This window comes from Cyrtonyx montezumae, unplaced genomic scaffold, assembly GCF_038088225.1.
Source record: "Cyrtonyx montezumae isolate F1298 unplaced genomic scaffold, pur_monq_1.0 scaffold_10, whole genome shotgun sequence".
Classification (NCBI taxonomy): Eukaryota; Metazoa; Chordata; class Aves; order Galliformes; family Odontophoridae; genus Cyrtonyx; species Cyrtonyx montezumae.
The window spans coordinates 56649771-56666700 of NW_027071826.1; the positions used below are offsets into that span (position 1 = coordinate 56649771).

At 43.1% G+C, this 16930-nt stretch overlaps 1 protein-coding gene across 1 annotated transcript; it reads left to right on the forward strand.

The window, feature by feature from the left end:
• The first annotated feature begins 4904 nt into the window (after nucleotides 1-4904).
• RCN1 (reticulocalbin 1) lies at nucleotides 4905-14821 on the forward strand. Its single transcript, XM_065755454.1, has 6 exons — nucleotides 4905-5134; nucleotides 6252-6445; nucleotides 7691-7869; nucleotides 8304-8364; nucleotides 13680-13879; nucleotides 14143-14821. The coding sequence occupies exons 1-6, from the start codon at nucleotides 4905-4907 to the stop codon at nucleotides 14248-14250; spliced, it is 972 nt and encodes a 323-aa protein (XP_065611526.1). The 3' UTR covers nucleotides 14251-14821.
• Nucleotides 14822-16930: the final 2109 nt, after the last annotated feature.

The window sequence follows — 16930 nt, forward strand, 5'->3', positions numbered from 1 at the left end:
AGCAGCTAGCACCTCTGTACAGACATCAGGGGATACAGATCAGGAACGTTTTGCATCTCTTATTAACACTGCACATCTACTGCCTCTAGCATCAAAATGAAGATGCTCAGTGACTTCAGTTATTTTGTTTCCAATCCTCCACATGCTTCTTTGCAAATCTTCAATCTCTTTAATCAAGGTGCTTCCTCTTCTAATGGCTGCTGCAGTTAAGAATCCAGAAATCAGTAACTTCAGCATGGATTATAGGACCAGCACTCATATTGCCAGTATTTAACCGCAGAACCAAAAATTCAGCACCAACTTCAACCCTCTACAGAAAAAGCAAAACCAACCCTTGCTTTCTTAAAAAAAAAAATGTTTTAAAGAGATTCTAGCCACCTCTAAGGTAACAAAAGGATTAGTGTACATACAAGATTAGCACATCTATGGGTTTTATTTCCTCTTGCTTAAGGGACAACTGTTAGCATCTTCCTCACTGCTATTTCTTCATCGCAGTGACAACGCATTGCCCCTGATAAGTATTCAGCCACAGCGTGACTGCTCTGACAAAGCTGTTCTCCCACCTCCTCTGTAAATTATTTGAGGAGGTTTACACCTCCGTCTAAACATCTGCGGATACAATCCCCCCCCCCTCCCCACATGCCACACTCTGTGTTTGCAAAGGCAAGAACTTGGGTTAAAGCACAACACAGCCCTGCAGTGAATCCAAGTCCCTAGACTTTTATGCCATACATACACTGTGGAATTTCCACCCGGCATACAAAATTATTCATGACAGAAACATGGAAGGACCACGTCCCCCCCTCCCTCTGAGCGAATAGCAATGAGGAAAAATAGCAAGAGGTTTCTTTTTCCTCCCCAATCAGAGAGAGAATAGGAAGATTAAAAACATATATGGGGGAAGGGTGGGGGAGAGTCACTGTAAAATGCTGAAGACCAGGGGTGTGAGCACATACTTATATTAACATCTTCCATCCCTGGAGCTGCAGTAATTTGCATGACATTATCTACCTGGGATGTTGCTATGGTTATCACCATACATAAGTAATTACCAGGGCAAATTGCACATACGGCACACAGATTCATGCTGTTAGAAGCAAAGGATTTTTTTTATACACTTGAAAATGTAAATGTTTGGGAAAAAAAAACCAAAAAACACTAACCACGATGATTCCTGATAAGAGGAAAAAAGTTTAAGACTGCTCCAAAATGATCTAAAATGATCATTAACCATGCTTACTGGTAACAGTACTTTGAGGCACAGCTCACGTGATCCCTAAGTGAGATGGACACTGCACAGACTCGGTCGAAAATCAACAGAACTCATAAAAAATCTTAGAAACAGAAACCAGGAGCAACAGCAGTAACAGTACTGCTAATCAGAAAGTAATCAGAAGAAATACTAGAAAATCCCTGCCTGAAAAGATCACAGTGCAATTAGATGAGACAGGTAGAGGACAATAGAAATAGGATATCAAGCAGAACAAATAAGGTTGTCAGCATCGTGGTATCGGCATGACCATTTTGAGTAGGTGCCATCTAATTCTAGATCACACAAAATAAATTAGATATCATCTCATTCTGAAATACTGCTGCAATTACATTGCCAGTAAAATATAGCACTGCTGTATACAAACAGCTCAAGCTGCTTGGTGTCAGTAGAAAATGTTCAGCAACACTGACAAGTGCGTTGTGCACCCTTCAGAAAGCTAAAGGTTTTAAAAAATAGTTCTGCTGCTGTGACCTGAGTTGATGCAAAGCAGATTAGGCTAAGTGGAATGCAAAACACGGACCTGTAAAACACAAAATATGTTTCTATAATTTAATCTGAGGTGACACACGTCATTGACTCATATCTACCCGAAGCAATCGTGTGTTTTGCGTACAGAGAAGTACTATAATTTAGTTACTCTGAATTTACAGGGAGCAGTAGAGTTGAGGAGAGAAAATGTATTTCCATTTTCCAGCTTCTCAGTTCTTTGGTTCACCTTAGAAAACACGTTTCTCACAGACATTTATCTTTACCTCCTATTAATATTAGCAGAATTATCATCAAAGCTCACCACGCTCCCCAGTTGAGCTAGAATAAAATTCTTCAGTGCTGCATAGTCTGTGCTCCCAGATCTAGCCTCTCACAGCTCTACTGGGAAATTAGGCAGTCTACCACCTCAACCCTGACAACAATGGCACTTCTCTGCACTCACCCACAGAAAGTTCACTTCACATGTGTTCCAGGTTCCAGCCCCAGCACACCATCATTCCCTAAGAACAAATGGCCACTGTGAATGCCTGGACTGCTGAGTTCAATCCACTATCTCATTTTTTCAGGTTGACTCAGGGGACTGGCAACCACAGCCATGCGAGACTGAAATCTACCTGATCAGATGATGAGAAAACCACTAAATATTTTAGAACTTTAACCTATTTACACAGAGATCTTCATGAAAACAGAGCCAAACTCCACGAGGCACCATATGTGAGCAGGAAATAGACTAATTTTGCAAGGACAGAAGAAAGAAAACAACATATCAGCTCTGGGAATCAGCCAGAAGAAGTATGGCTTTGCATGATAGCTAGCAGAACTATACAGGCAATGCAAAAATAGATAAGGCAAAAGATTTATAGCAGTTTTGGACATTAGCTTTTTCACTGAAGATGTATTTGCACTCTAAGAGCTGTAAGGTACTCCTTCACTCTTTCTCCCATCAGTCTTTAGGCCTGGGTCGCATTCTAGTTTTAGAATAGACTTTATGTGTCAGTAAGAACATACAGAAATCTTTTCTTTGAAAGCTACTCTCTGATGCCATCAAGCACCTCGACTGTTTCAGTAAGCAAGACTCAAAAACAATACGGAGAGATGATGTGCTCATCACTCTCAGAAGAGTGATGTGCTCATCACTGTCATCATTCTCAGAAGAGAATTGCTGCTGAAAGCACAAGAAGAGGTATCAGCCAGCAGGCAGTCAGCAAACGTGGCACGTCATGCCCTTGGGCTCGTTAACACGACCTGAGGAAGGGCACTATTAGCAATGCCCAGAAATATTGACCAAAGATGTAAGCACACCCTTCCACAGCAAATGAAGAGTAAAAATAGGGTACAGAACAAGTCATCCTTGCCTCGATCTGGGTAAATGGACCCATACAACAGGCATATTCTAGCTCCAAATACAATTCATATCACGCAGTTTGTTGAAAGCAAATTTATCAGTGAAAGTAAATTTGTGGAGGGTGAAAAGTAAGATAGAAAAAGTAAGATAAATATAGTTAGATTCAGGGGAAAAAACGTTAAAAACAGTAAGCAAAGCTCTCTGATTTGCACTGATTTCCAGCCCATACAGCCCTAATATGCACCAGTGTTTTATTAAAAGCTTATAAACTACCCAGCATGCCTGCTGCTGCTGCAATAAACTGCTAACAAACATTTTTGATGTTGTAGGCCTTGGATTCAAAGAAACCTAATGTGTATAAAACCCAGCCACGCTACTGAGAGAAGCACAGACCACAAAAGTAGCACCTTAAACTCTAAACGTGATTAACATTGCTCATTCAGTAGTGATGGGTCTCTGTGATGTTCATAGTAAAGCTTTGAAAACAGAAATTCCCAGCATCCCAGGGTAAATTATACAGAAACATGTGTTGTGAATAAAGACTGCAGAAGAAAGCTTGTCCCATCCTTCATAAGATCATGCTGTATCAGGGCTCAGACTTGAATCCAAATGCAGGGTAACATTATAGCAGTCCAACATCCAGAGCCTAAATCCCCAGGACAAACCCATCTGATGTCTGGAGGCTCTCAGATGAGAGACCACAAACGCACTCAGCCCATTCTGCACTGAACTGCTGCATCTCGAGTAGCTCCAAATTGCTCTGACAATCAGAACATAGGCATTCATTTCCCCCCTCCCTCGAGTGACTTCTCATTGGCCTTCTAAGATCAAACATCAAGCTACAACATCACTGACTGACTAACAAAGCGTACTTGCTGCCCACATAGGTGGATTACCTCTTAATTAGCAGCATGCTCTAGCACCACGTGGATCGAGAAAATAAAATCAGTGTCTCACGTGTAGAACTCAGGGGCAGAAATGCTGGAAAGCTGCAAAGGGGAGCAACATCCGAATTAGTGCACGTAATCTGCTTGGACAATCTTGGGCAAACTTGATTGCAGTTTAAGGAAAAAGCCTATTTCTTTTTATATGCTGAATGATTTGCAGCTTTCAGGATCACAAGTTTGTTTCTGCTACAGCAGTGGTACAATTAATATCCCCGAGGACAGTGCTGGCGACCTTGTTTCTTCTACTAAGCACTGCTGGGGTATTAATTGGTGTTATACTCATGATGTAGTTATGCTTGTTTGTTTACTTCAATGTTGCTCGACTTGAAAAGAAAAACATCGTATTTTTGTCCTTTCAAAACCAATGACAGCAAGACAGCCTGACACGTGGGATGACCAGACTGTGTAGACTGAGAAACAGGAAAAGAGCATTATTTATCGTTTGAACGAGCCTATCGAGAGAGCGAGCTGAGAGCGCTGCGACGGAGGAAGGCTGCGCGCTCATCACTCTGACTTCTCTAATTGCTGCCCCGAGATTTCCCGGTGAACCGCTTGCTTTCAAGCAGAAGCAAAGACAAACTTCGCCGACGCCGCTTCAGCTGCCAGGCGGGGCCGCCCTACAGCTCGGGCCAGCGAGGGGACGGCTCACGGCCGGACCGCCCCGAGCCCCGCCGCTCCACCCGCACCGCCCTGCAGACGTGGCGCCGCCGGGCCGGGCCGCGCTGGCGGGCGGCCGCCGCCCAATCGCGAGCGGCGGAACGGCGAGGGAGGAGCGGGGCCGGGCGCGATGTGCGGCGGGCGGCGGCGCGGTGCTGGCGGCGGGGCGGCGGGAGCGCGGCGCCCGCGGGGTATGGGTGGCGGGGCGGGGCGGTGCCCGGCGGTGCTGATGCTGGCGCTGGCCCTGCAGCTGCCGGGCGGGCTGGGCAAGCCCACGGCGTGGCAGGAGCGGGCGCGGCCCGGCGCCGCGCAACAACACGAGGACGCGCCGGGCTTCCAGTACGACCACGAGGCCTTCCTGGGGAAGGAGGAGGCGCGGAGCTTCGACCAGCTGAGCCCGGAGGAGAGCCAGGAGCGGCTGGGGTGAGCGGCCCGGGCGGAGGAAGCGGGGCAGGGTGGGGGCTGCCTGCCCCGGGACAGGGAGCGGCGGGGGGGGGGGGGGGGCGGGCTCGGTGGAGGGCAGCGGACGGGGCAGCCCACTTTTCTATCTCTTCTAGCGCACCCGCTTACCTCTGCCGTTCCCGTGAAGCAAGCTGAAAGCATTTATTCTCTCGCCTTCATCGCAGTTCCTTCTGTTTAGCAGGCCGCTGATAAACCGTCTCCCCGCGACTTTTCCACTTGTGACAGCTTTGCTCGCTGTCACTCTTCCGTGCAGCAGTTTTTACTGCTTCTCCCTCCTTTACACCTACAAGAAGGCACACTGCTTATCAGAACGAAATTTCACGGTAGTTAAAGCAAGATCTTCGCAAAATATTTTCTCCTTATTGTCTGCACTTTCACACTGAGATGAGCTGTGCCCTTCCACAGCGAGTGGTACAGGGACACTGTACGTCTGTCTGATGCCACCATCAGTTGCACTGAGCATTGGCTCACACTGACCTCCTCGTGCAGGCTGGCACTGCTATTGACCTGTTGCTCAGTAAGCAAAACCACAAATCACTTAGCAGACGCGACCCATTGAATCCAGATTGTTTGAAAAACGAGCAAAAGGAATGATCTCAGCACACGTGCTCGTGACTTAGATAAAGCACATCACTAACAGTGACACAAGTTAGTTACGCTGGGTTTTCATTTCTTGCACTTCTCATCCGGGGGAATGAACCACGTGCAAACAGTGAACGTTCACCAAACTCACCCCAGATAAGCATCAGTACATGGTAGTTTGGTTTCCTGTTCTGAATCCATCATAGCCTCACCCTGCAGCCAGTGAACAGGTCCCCTGAAGTTAGTAGATACAATCTACAAGCTTGTTCACTCACTCTGAGAGTGTGGGTCACATTTTGATAATTCATAGCAGTACTGAATAATGAATAGAGAAATGTTAAGATAATGCAAGAAGGCCTTAGCCAGTAGGACAGCTTTCTACGTTTGGGGCATTATACTTAGTCAAAAATAAGGACTAGGTAAAGATAATTAAGTCAGACTGACATCCAGTTTGTTTCCCTTCTCACTCTTAATGGATATCACTCTCTTTTTACAGGAAGATTGTGGATAGAATAGATGAAAACAAAGATGGCTACATCACAACAGAGGAACTGAAAAACTGGATTAAACGGGTACAGAAACGCTATATCTATGAAAACGTCGCTAAGGTTTGGAAAGACTATGATACAAACAAGGACAGTAAAATCACCTGGGAAGAGTACAAGCAAGCCACCTATGGTTATTATCTAGGTGAGAATGACATCATTAGATTATATGCTCAATGACAACTGAGGTTACGAGGCACAATTTCATGCCCTGTAGGGAATTAGGGAAATTGCATGAAGTTCTATGGATGCTCAGAGGTTGAAAGCACTTCTTGTGTCTGTATTGCAGCCATTTCCATGTGGGTCACCACTACACAGAATGTTTCATAGAGGGCTTTAGTGAGTGTACAAACAATTAAGTGATGTTTTCTAAATGAATCTCAAATTTGTGAGAGTATAAATGCTAAAAAAAATTAGGCTGGGTGTAACCAAGTATGTAACAGAACTGATAAAACAACAAATGGATATTAATTGACCATGAGTACATATATACTGCAAATGAGAAGACTGTTTTAACAATATATATAGTTTCTGGAGCAATAGTAAGCAATAATAAGTAGGTCTGCTCTCTATTAAAGCAGAGCTCACTACATAATCTAAAATAAATATTTGTCTCACATCCCTGTAGTACTATTCCTCAGAGCCCTTCTTAGCTCTGTCCTTGTAATGCTCAAGATTTGGAGAATGTTGTGCTCTTCTGTTAATGCACAGTTAAAATTCCCATCTGGGATTCCTGGCTTAAGTTGTTTTTTTTTTTTAAATGATTGCTCCCCAGAGTGAAAAATACTCAAAACAATTCATGATTGATGTATTTGTAGTCAGCTCAGTTTTCATAGTTTAAAAATTTTATCAAATACCATTCATTTTATGCCACTGAAAACCTTGAAAAAAAAATCACTGTTTTAAAGTGAAAATAGCAGATAGGTTCCCTGTAGCAGAGGCATAGCAGTTCAGTAGTTGCACTCAAGTCTGGCAGCTTCTGAAATCACTGTCTCTTCCTTTTGCTTGCTTTTTAAAACTGAGTTGTGTCAATCATACTGATTCCTAAAAAGAATAAAGCTTCTGCAAATGAAATCTACTCCGAATTCTTCCTAAGCAATACTTACCAAAGCAGATTAAAAGAAATAGATCTAGAAAGTATAATATATGATACTGCAAAATCCTGGATTCCAACAGAAGACTTATTTGTCCATTAACCTATAGTACTAAGTCACCTTTAAAATCAAAGGGTTTGACCGTACAGTTTTCCTAAAGAGAAGTTCCACTTAACACAGCAGCTGTTCTGGCAATAAACCTTAGTATTTCTAGACTCAGAGTATATCTCAGTAAAATAGGGGATTTCTTTGCATTTCAAAAGAAACATAATTTTGTGACTGTGATTAACCTGCAGAAAATCCAGAGGAATTCCAAGATGCAACAGACCGGCACAGCTTTAAAAAAATGCTGCCCAGAGATGAAAGGAGATTCAAAACTGCAGATCTGGATGGAGACTCAGCTGCCACTCGTGAAGAATTCACCGCTTTCCTTCACCCAGAGGAATTTGAGCACATGAAAAACATCGTTGTCTTAGTAAGGGCAAAACCAGTGATGCTATTTTTTACTTTTGCATTTCAGATAAACTTGGAAAAGTTCCTCCAACCTTTCCGGGCAGGGTTGAGAAAGAGGCACACAGATACACGCTTAAAAAGTCCACTGGGGAGCAGAAAAAGATATATAATACCTGGAATTTACTTGATTTAGAGCTCTCAGCACAAGGAAGACAAAATGAGTGCTTAGATTGCTCTTAAAACAATTTTGGTATGGATGCATACCAAAATGAAGGAAAAAGTATGCTGACATGAAGCTGTCAGACACAAAGTGTTTGATACCACCTTAGTGTAATTACACTTAGCTTAAAACAAACAGGATGTCCAGGTGAGGGCCCAAGTGCAAAATGGCTGAGGAAGGGAACAGCCAGAATTCTGTTTTCTTTTGACTACTTCATTGCAAAACTATTTTTCCAGGAAACGTTAGAAGATATAGACAAAAATGAGGATGGCTTTGTGGATCAAGATGAGTACATTGGTAAGTCTCGAAGTTTGTTTCTTACAAAATCTTCATTTATGTCTTCTCTCAAAGCTGCAACAGCATCAACAAACCAAAGAGGAATGTTTCTGTGCTTCAAAGTCACTTTTTTTCTGCTAATTATTCTCCTTGATTGTTAACTCATACTTCATAGAATCATAGGGGTTGGAAGGGACCTCAAGAAGTCACCAAGTCCAACTCCCCTGCCAAAGCAGGTTCCCTACACCAGGTCACACAGGTAGGTGGCCCAGGTGGGTCTTGAATATCTCCTGAGAAGAAGATTCCACAACCCCCCTGTACAGCTGTGCCAGTGCTCCATCACCCTCACTGTAAAGAAGATCTTGTGCACATTCGTGCAGAACCTCCTGTGCTGCGGTTTCTGTCCGTTCCCCCTTGTCCTGTCTCCACACACTGCTGAAAAGAGTCTGGCCTCACCACTCTGTCCCCCACACCTCAGATATTTATAAACCTGGATCAGGTCCCCTCTCAGTCTTCTTTTCTCAAGGCTAAAGAGACCCAGTTCACTTAGCTTTTCTTCATAGGGGAGATTCTCCAGGCCCTTCCCCATCTTTGTGGCCCCGCGCTGGACTCTTTCCAAGAGATCCCTGTCTTTTTTATATTGGGAAGCCCAGAACTGGACACAGTACTCCAGATGAGGCCTCACCAGGGCAGAGTAGAGGGGTAGGATCACCTCCCTTGACCTGCTGGCCATGCTTTTTTTTTAATGCATCCCAGAATGCCTTTGGCCCTCCTGGCCACGAGAGCACACTGCTGGCTCATGGTCAACCTGTCATCCACCAGGACACCCACGTCCCTCTCTACTGAGCTCCTCTCCAGCAGCTCATCCCCCAGCCTGTACTGGTGCATGCAATTATTCCTCCCTAGGTGCAAGACTCTACCCTTTCTTTTGTTAAATTTCATCCGGTTTCTGACTGCCCAGCTCTCCAGCCTGTCCAGGTCTCGCTAAATGGCAGCACAGCCTTCAGGCGTGTCAGCCAATCCTCCCAACTTTGTATCATCAGCAAACTTGCTGAGGGTGGCCACTATCCTCTCATCAAGGTCTTTGATGAAGATGTTGAACAAGACTGGCCCCAGCACAGACCCCCGGGGGACACTGCTGATTACAGGCCTCCAACCGAACTCTACACTGCCAGTGACAACCTTCTGCCAGTCAGGCAGTTCTCAACCCACTGCACTGTCTACTTGTCTACCCCATACATCCTTAGCTTTGTTATAAGAATGTCATGGGGGACAGTATCAAATGCCTTGCTGAAATCAAGGTAGACTACATCCACCGCCCTCCCGCTATCCACCCAGCCAGTGACAACATCATAGAAGGTCACCAGGTTGGTCAAGCATGACCTCCCCTTGGTGAACCCATGCTGGCTACTCCTGATAACCTCCTTTTCTTTCAATTGGCTGAAGATGGCATCCAGAACAATCTGTTCCATCACCTTTCAAGGGACAGAGGTGAAGCTGACTAGCCTATAATTACCAGGATCCTCCTTCTTGCCCTTTTTGAAGACAGCAGTGACATTGGCTATCCTCCAATCATCAGGCACATCCCCCATTCTCCAAGACCTCTCAAATATGATAGAACGGTCCAGCAATCACCTCTGCCAGCTCTCTCAGCACCCGTGGATGATCCCATCGGGTCCCATGGATTTATGGACACTAGCATTGCCTAGGCACTCATGGACCACCTCTTCCCTGACTGAAGGAAAGTCCTCAGACTCTCTCACTAACCTCCAGGGTCTGGGATTCCTGAGGGAGAGCTTTTTCACCGAATACAGAAACAAAGAAAGCGTTCAGTATCTCCACCTTCTTAGCATCCTCCATTACCAGAACACTCCCCTCACCTAATAGGGGGCCCACATTCTCCCTTATCTTGCTTTTACTGTTAACATACTTCAAAAAGCCTTTTTTTTATTATCCTTTATCACTTTTGCCAGATTCAGTTCCAATTGTGCCTTCCTCATTGCATCCCTGCAGGCCCTGGCAACCTTTCTATATTCTTCCCAAGTGGTCAGACCCTTTCTCCACATTTCATGGACCTTCTTCCTTTTGAGTTTGCGCGTGAGCTCCTTGCTCATCCACTCAGGTTTCCTGCCACCCCTTCCTGATTTCTTGCTCAAAGGGACGCACTGATCCTGAGCTTGGAAGAAGAGCTGTTTAAATGCTGACCAGCTCTCACAGGCCCTTCTAACCTTCTAACACCCTGGCCCACGAGATAGCTCCAAGTAGGTCCTGGAAGAGATCAAAGTTGGCTCTCCTAAAGTCCAGGGTAGTAATCCTATTTTTTGCTTTGCTCCTTCCACTCAGGATCTTGAACTCCACCGTCTCGTGATCACTACAACCCAAGCTGCCCCCAACCTTTACTTCCTTAACAAGTCCTTCCTTGTTAGTGAGAATAAGGTCTAGTAACACCCCTCCCCGTGTCGGTTCCTCCACCACCTGCATCAGAAAGTTGTCTTCAACACATTGCAAGAACCATCTGGACCGTGCGTGCTTGGCCAAGTTGCTCATCCAGCAAATATCTGGATAATTGAAGTCCCCCATAAGCACCAGTGCCTGGGAACGTGACGCTACTTCTGTTTGCTTATGGAAGGCCTCATCAACCTGAATACATCTTACCCTTTTGAATAGTTTTGCTGATTCCAAAAGCTAACCTCTTCCTCTCTTCACTCACTTTGATGGGTTTTTAATCGAGAAAGTAGTATCAGAAAAGCTATAAGGATCACTTCCTATATAATCAGGAACAGTATACACATGTTAATTAATAGCAGGGGGTTTCTTTTCCTTGTAAATTATATTTGGCCTCAGAATGTGAGTGCTATTCGTTTATGACTGAAATAACAGAGCAGCATTAATTTCCACAGTAATTTCAGTTCATTCAGTGACATTACCTACATATAATTAGAAGGTAATTGTCAACATTTGTTACCATTGCTGATGCTGGATTTTTTTTCCTGTCTTCTATAGATAGGAGCATGGAAAGTTCTAATCACAATCACCCCACATTGGCAAGGATGATAAAAATCAAATTGACAGAACATGTCTGATGCTGCAAGAAAACAATATAATTTGCACTTTAAAAATGCAAAAAAAAAAAATAAGAAAGTGAGTGTGCTGTCTGAAGTTTTCTTTATGAGTTGAGGAAAACTGCTTAAAGTATTCCTACGTGCCTTTTTCAGGTATAAGTAGATACTAGTTTTGATCAGGCTTGACTTAACACTACATCTCTTCTTTGATTAGGAACAACAGAAAAAGCCCACAAAAGGCAGTCTCTGAATCAGGTATTTGATGGGGAAATCTGCTGATCTGCGTTTTATAAAAGCAGCAAAGCAGAATGCCTCTAGTCACATTAAGCGCAGAACTACATTCTCACTGTGCATGAGCAGGTACTGAGTATTTCAGGAATATTTTGAGCAGTTCTACCAATAGAGAGGCCTCAGCCCAGCATACGTGCTTCTCCTGTGGAGTAAGGGGAGACTATTGCATTTGAGATCAGCATTTATGCCTACAAATGCCACTGAGCCTGTGACCCCGGGGACCCAACCTTGTGGGAAGCACTGAGCATATCATTGAAAACCACGTCCACAAGTCATGCTAGTACCTATCTACAGAACAAACTACAATTGAAAAATGAAAGGCTTGAGGAACAAGAACCCCTAGTGAGCAGGAGCCAATTGTCTGGCCACACAGAAGAGTAAAGTGAACACACTTCAGCTTCACGAAGTATTTTTGCAACTACTTGTAATCTGGAAGATCTGTGCTGTAAAAGAGCAGATGTAAATCAGTACTCACACTCAATAATCACTGGTATTCTCCCAACCCTATTTATATAGATAGCAGCAGCCGCTGTAGCATTTTCCTACTGATTCCTCTTAAGCATACAAGAGACAAGTGCACTTTTTATGGCTTCTTAGAGATAGAAGGTACGCCAGTGCTTGGCAACTTCTCCAGCTCTTTGAAGAGTATCATCTAATGAGGTGTCCTGCAGCATTGCATGATTATAAAGGACTCACATACCTATTAAGATGTATTTCTCTTAAATAGATCCCTCTAAAAGCAGGAAAAAGAAAATCAAATTCCATTCAGCATTTTTTATATCCATGAGTTTCCTTCCGTACTTCTTATTCCCTTACTCATGGGTCTCCAACTTGCTGGCTTCCCAGGGCTACACTGAGTGAACAGGAATTGCCTTGGGCCAAAGGTTGCACCAAAAGTAATGCCTCTTATGTATTTCTTTGAAAGCTACAACTGACACAACACAATAACACTACTTGACAGTACAAATTCTTATCTACAGATTGCTGTTTTTCAAGAGTTATCACGATTAGCTATGCATTTTTGCCACTGAACAAGAGCCTGTGTGTCACACTCGTAAAAATGTGCTCCAGCTGAAGCAACCCACTATCGCTGCTGCTAAAACACACCACTCACTGCCTCACTGTGCTCACATTCATCATTTGGTCCTCCTAAACATCTAGTGCGTGTCAGTGAATGTCAATGGTGGCAATTTTGTCTGCATAGAAAAATTCAATTCCACCCCCATTGCTCGATCCACACTTCCATGTCGGACACCACTTTGATTATCAGATTTCTCCTCTGCTGACACATTTGCATAGCAACAAGATGTAACAGAATATTGGTGGGAAGGTTCAACCTCTACTGCCATACCACCACCATCATCCATCTCTGACACCATGGGCCAACGTAATAAAACAGGAGGCATTACTTTCAGAGCAGCCCTTATAAAATACATCATAAACAATTTAATTCCTCTTAAAGCATTATAAAGAACGAAGAGAAAAAAGTCTTATTTCACGTTGTTTTTGGGTTGAACATGCCTACCTTAACCACTCCGCTGGCAGGAGTCTAATTTTATCCATGAAGACATTTACTGGCAGGGACAAGATAAAATTGTTAAGTCTGTTTCCCACGTGACTGTGCCCAGTCCTGAAGCCTGGGATTGCTATTTAACACAAGATCCTTAAAGATTGTTCCACTCATATTCAGAGACAGAAGACCTTTGGGACAGGTTGACTTCTCTTAACTATGCATTGCTAATGAACTTAATACTATACTGACGTATTGTAAGAATAGATCGTGACCAGGAGTGAAGAAATAGACTTGGAAGAAGATATGCACAGCTACAGTACATCCCACATTACATATTCCATGCAAAAAAAAAACCACTTTGCCAAGAGTGAAATGTTTAGTTTTCCTGAGGAACAGTGCAAAATATCTCTTGTTGGTGCATAAATTGCAAGTTAAGTATGACTTGAGTGAGACTTCTGTTTTCTTTCCAGCTGATATGTTCGCAAATGAAGAGGGTGGACCAGAGCCTGACTGGGTGACTACAGAGCGTGAGCAGTTTTCAGATTTCCGTGACCTCAACAAGGATGGAAAGATGGACAAAGAGGAGATTCAGCACTGGATTCTCCCCCAAGACTACGATCATGCACTAGCTGAAGCCAGACATTTGGTCTATGAGTCGGATGTCAATAAGGTACTACAGCTCTAGTGTATTTTTGGAATAAGTGAAATCAGAGTTAGGATTTCTTTTTGGTTGTTTTATATGAGTCAGGAAGAAGTGATTCCTAATAACTTTCCTTATCAGTACACTCAATTTAAAGTTTCAGAGGCTAGACAGACTAGCTTAAGGCTGCTTCTTTAAAGAACCTGTGTCCCAGGGCTCTTGTAATTCTGTGCTGGTATCTTTGACTTAACTTTGAAAATGTCCTTAAAGAGACTTTCTTTTCTTCCCACCAGGATCAAAAACTAACAAAAGAAGAGGTTTTAGACAACTGGAATATGTTCGTTGGAAGTCAGGCTACTAATTATGGGGAAGACCTCACAAGAAACCATGATGAACTATGATATAAGAATACCAAGCAGTATGCCACAGGCCTTTTCTCCATTTTACTGAATCCACCATGTCTATCCCCTTCTTGGGGAAGATGGACAACAGACACACTCAAAACTGTACGACTTGCATATATTTTTAACATGGCAGTTTATTACCTCAGAAACTACATAGAAATAGTTTATTTTCTTCACAAGGTTAAATACAGTATCTAATTATACAATTCTGTTTTGGGGAAAAAAGAGGTAATGTTTCTTGGGAGATTAAACCCTGACTTGGGAAAGGCACTTAAAACCTAACTCCAAGGACCATCATTAATAGCTTTTTCTTAAAATGCCTGTTTTTATCATAGTGAAAGACAGCTACGATTAGAAAGAACTCTACTTTTAAAATAGACTAGAGTTGTTTAGCCATCATTTCTGAGAGCATAGAATCAGAGAATGACTTGGGTTGGAAAGGACCTTAAGATCATCTAGCTCCAGCTCCCTTCTGTGGCCTGATGACCGCCCACCAGGACAGGCTGTCCAGGGCCCCATCCAACCCAGTCTTGAATGCCTTCAGGGATCAAGCATCCAGAACTTCTCCACTTTTCTTACCGTTTCACCCTCCTGTACAGAGGTTTAACACAATCCACAGCCTTTATGTCCACAGTGCATTTTTCTCTCTCCACGTTCGGCTGGAGGAGATACCTAGCAGACCCATGGGTCATAGCTTTACAAGTGCAACATTGTGCAATTGGTCCTTCTCTCTAACCCCCATTGCAGAGCAGAAGCAGCACGTGTGGCCCAACACCCAATGCTGGCATTCCTCAGCAAGGGCTGTGGAGTTCATACTGACAGCTGCTCCTTCTGACAGCAGAATAACTTACATTGTTTGTAGGCTGTTAGTTATGCTGTTTCCTAGAAGGAATTATGCCACATGGAGCATAATTTATCTCACGCTTTTTGCACTTTACCCAAGCCTTCCTCTTGTTCACACGGTGTAAATGGCAGCAGCTCTATGATGGAGAAAGAATGAGACATATCACCCCTCTGGGCCTTCTGTTTTCTGTAACCACATATGAGGACAGACTCGTGGCTAAAGTTCTAGTCTGTATTTGTGTTCACATAAATACGTGTTACTGAAGCCACTACATGAAGACAGCTTTCCTTCCAAAGAAAGGAGTGAGCTTTCCACACAGGTGCTTTCTTTTTTTACTGTATAATGTGAGCAGTAACATGTATATTTTTTTATACCTAACTCAGATTAAGTTTGGTTGGTTTAAGATGTACTGTTTTTAAAATAAACACACTAAAACCATAACTTTTTGATACTATGAAGGTGCAATAACACTAATGCAGACTAGCATAGAGAGATGACTTGAAGACTTTCATGCCAATAGTGCAGCCTAGAGCACTGGCTCATAGGCAGGTCCTGCAGCAGTGGCTGGTTGTCTACAAACAACAGCTGGGTGTATGGCACCAACTTCTTTTTCACTTCATTAAAAATGCTAGAACTAAGTCCAGAGTGTATTTTTACTATTGGTAGAATCTGTTCTGAACACTAAGGTCACATACTAACAGTGGTTAAATGCTTTCAGTTGAAGATAGTTCTGTATTACACACTCTGGCAGGAATTACTTGCCTTAGCTAGCGTAATTATTAAGCTTTTAGCGTGCACCTACAGCATTGCCAGCAAGGTCTTCTAGAAGTCCCTACTTCTTTTGCTAACATAGAGTAGCACAGATGTCATAAAATGAACTGTTTCCACTCTTCTATTACTTCCGCATCAAAGTAATGCCTAAATGCAGCGTTATCTGAGGAGCAATAAAATTTTATCTTGGCACACAAGAATTCTGTCCTGTTATTTGGATTTCAAAAGGCTTGCTGTATTGAATAATCCTAGCAGTCTAACTTTAGGTTTCTAGTAGTCCTTTCATACCCAAGTTGGACATTTTTAGTACAGAATTGCTGTGCTCTTCCTGCACTTGGATCATCTTCCACCGTTTCAGGAAACAATACCTTAAAAGACCTCAGAAAAAAAAGCTTGTTTCCTGCTAGCAAAACTGCAGCTCAGATTCAATAGGAAGACAAGGGTTTTCACTGGAGCCCAAGGGAAGGTTGTTTGCTAACTCTTGTTGAAATTCAGTGGGAGTTTGGTGCTGAGACACTAAGCATCATTGCCTACAGCTAAACATGACACTTCCAAATCCACTGCATTCCCTCCCAACAAAAGAACTGCATCTGAGCTTTGACAAGCAATCACATTCTCTTCCACGTTACTCAATGAATTTGGGATAAAATTAGCATCAAATGAGAAAGATCATATTCCTTTTATTTGTTCACAATTTCTCTTAATGCTTGGAATACATTGAGCATTTTCCAGTATAAAACTATACTTATAACAGCACTGAAAACAGGGAAGTTACTGGACCTGAAAACACAGACCAACTGTATATTTGTTTTTCACAAGAACAGTACTCAGAATATGCCCAGCTATGAATAAGGCAAACATGCCAGTTAAAAGGAAATTCAAGCCAATCAACTTATCAATCATTCTAAGTATAATGGAATCACATGAAAATAACATTACAAAAACATATTTTAGAGAACGTGACTTATCATTGATGTGATTTCAATTCTAAAGGCAACCCCCCCCCCCGTAGCTCTCCATAGTGTTTCACTTACCAATGTTCAGCAATGCACAGTACATTTT

Coding starts and splice junctions, on each gene's coding strand:
- RCN1 (XM_065755454.1), top strand. CDS start 4,905: ATGGGTGGCGGGGCGGGGCGGTGCCCGGCGGTGCTGATGCTGGCGCTG. Junction 7,870..8,303: donor TGAAAAACATCGTTGTCTTA/GTAAGGGCAAAA, acceptor CTATTTTTCCAG/GAAACGTTAGAAGATATAGA. Junction 13,880..14,142: donor ATGAGTCGGATGTCAATAAG/GTACTACAGCTC, acceptor TCTTCCCACCAG/GATCAAAAACTAACAAAAGA.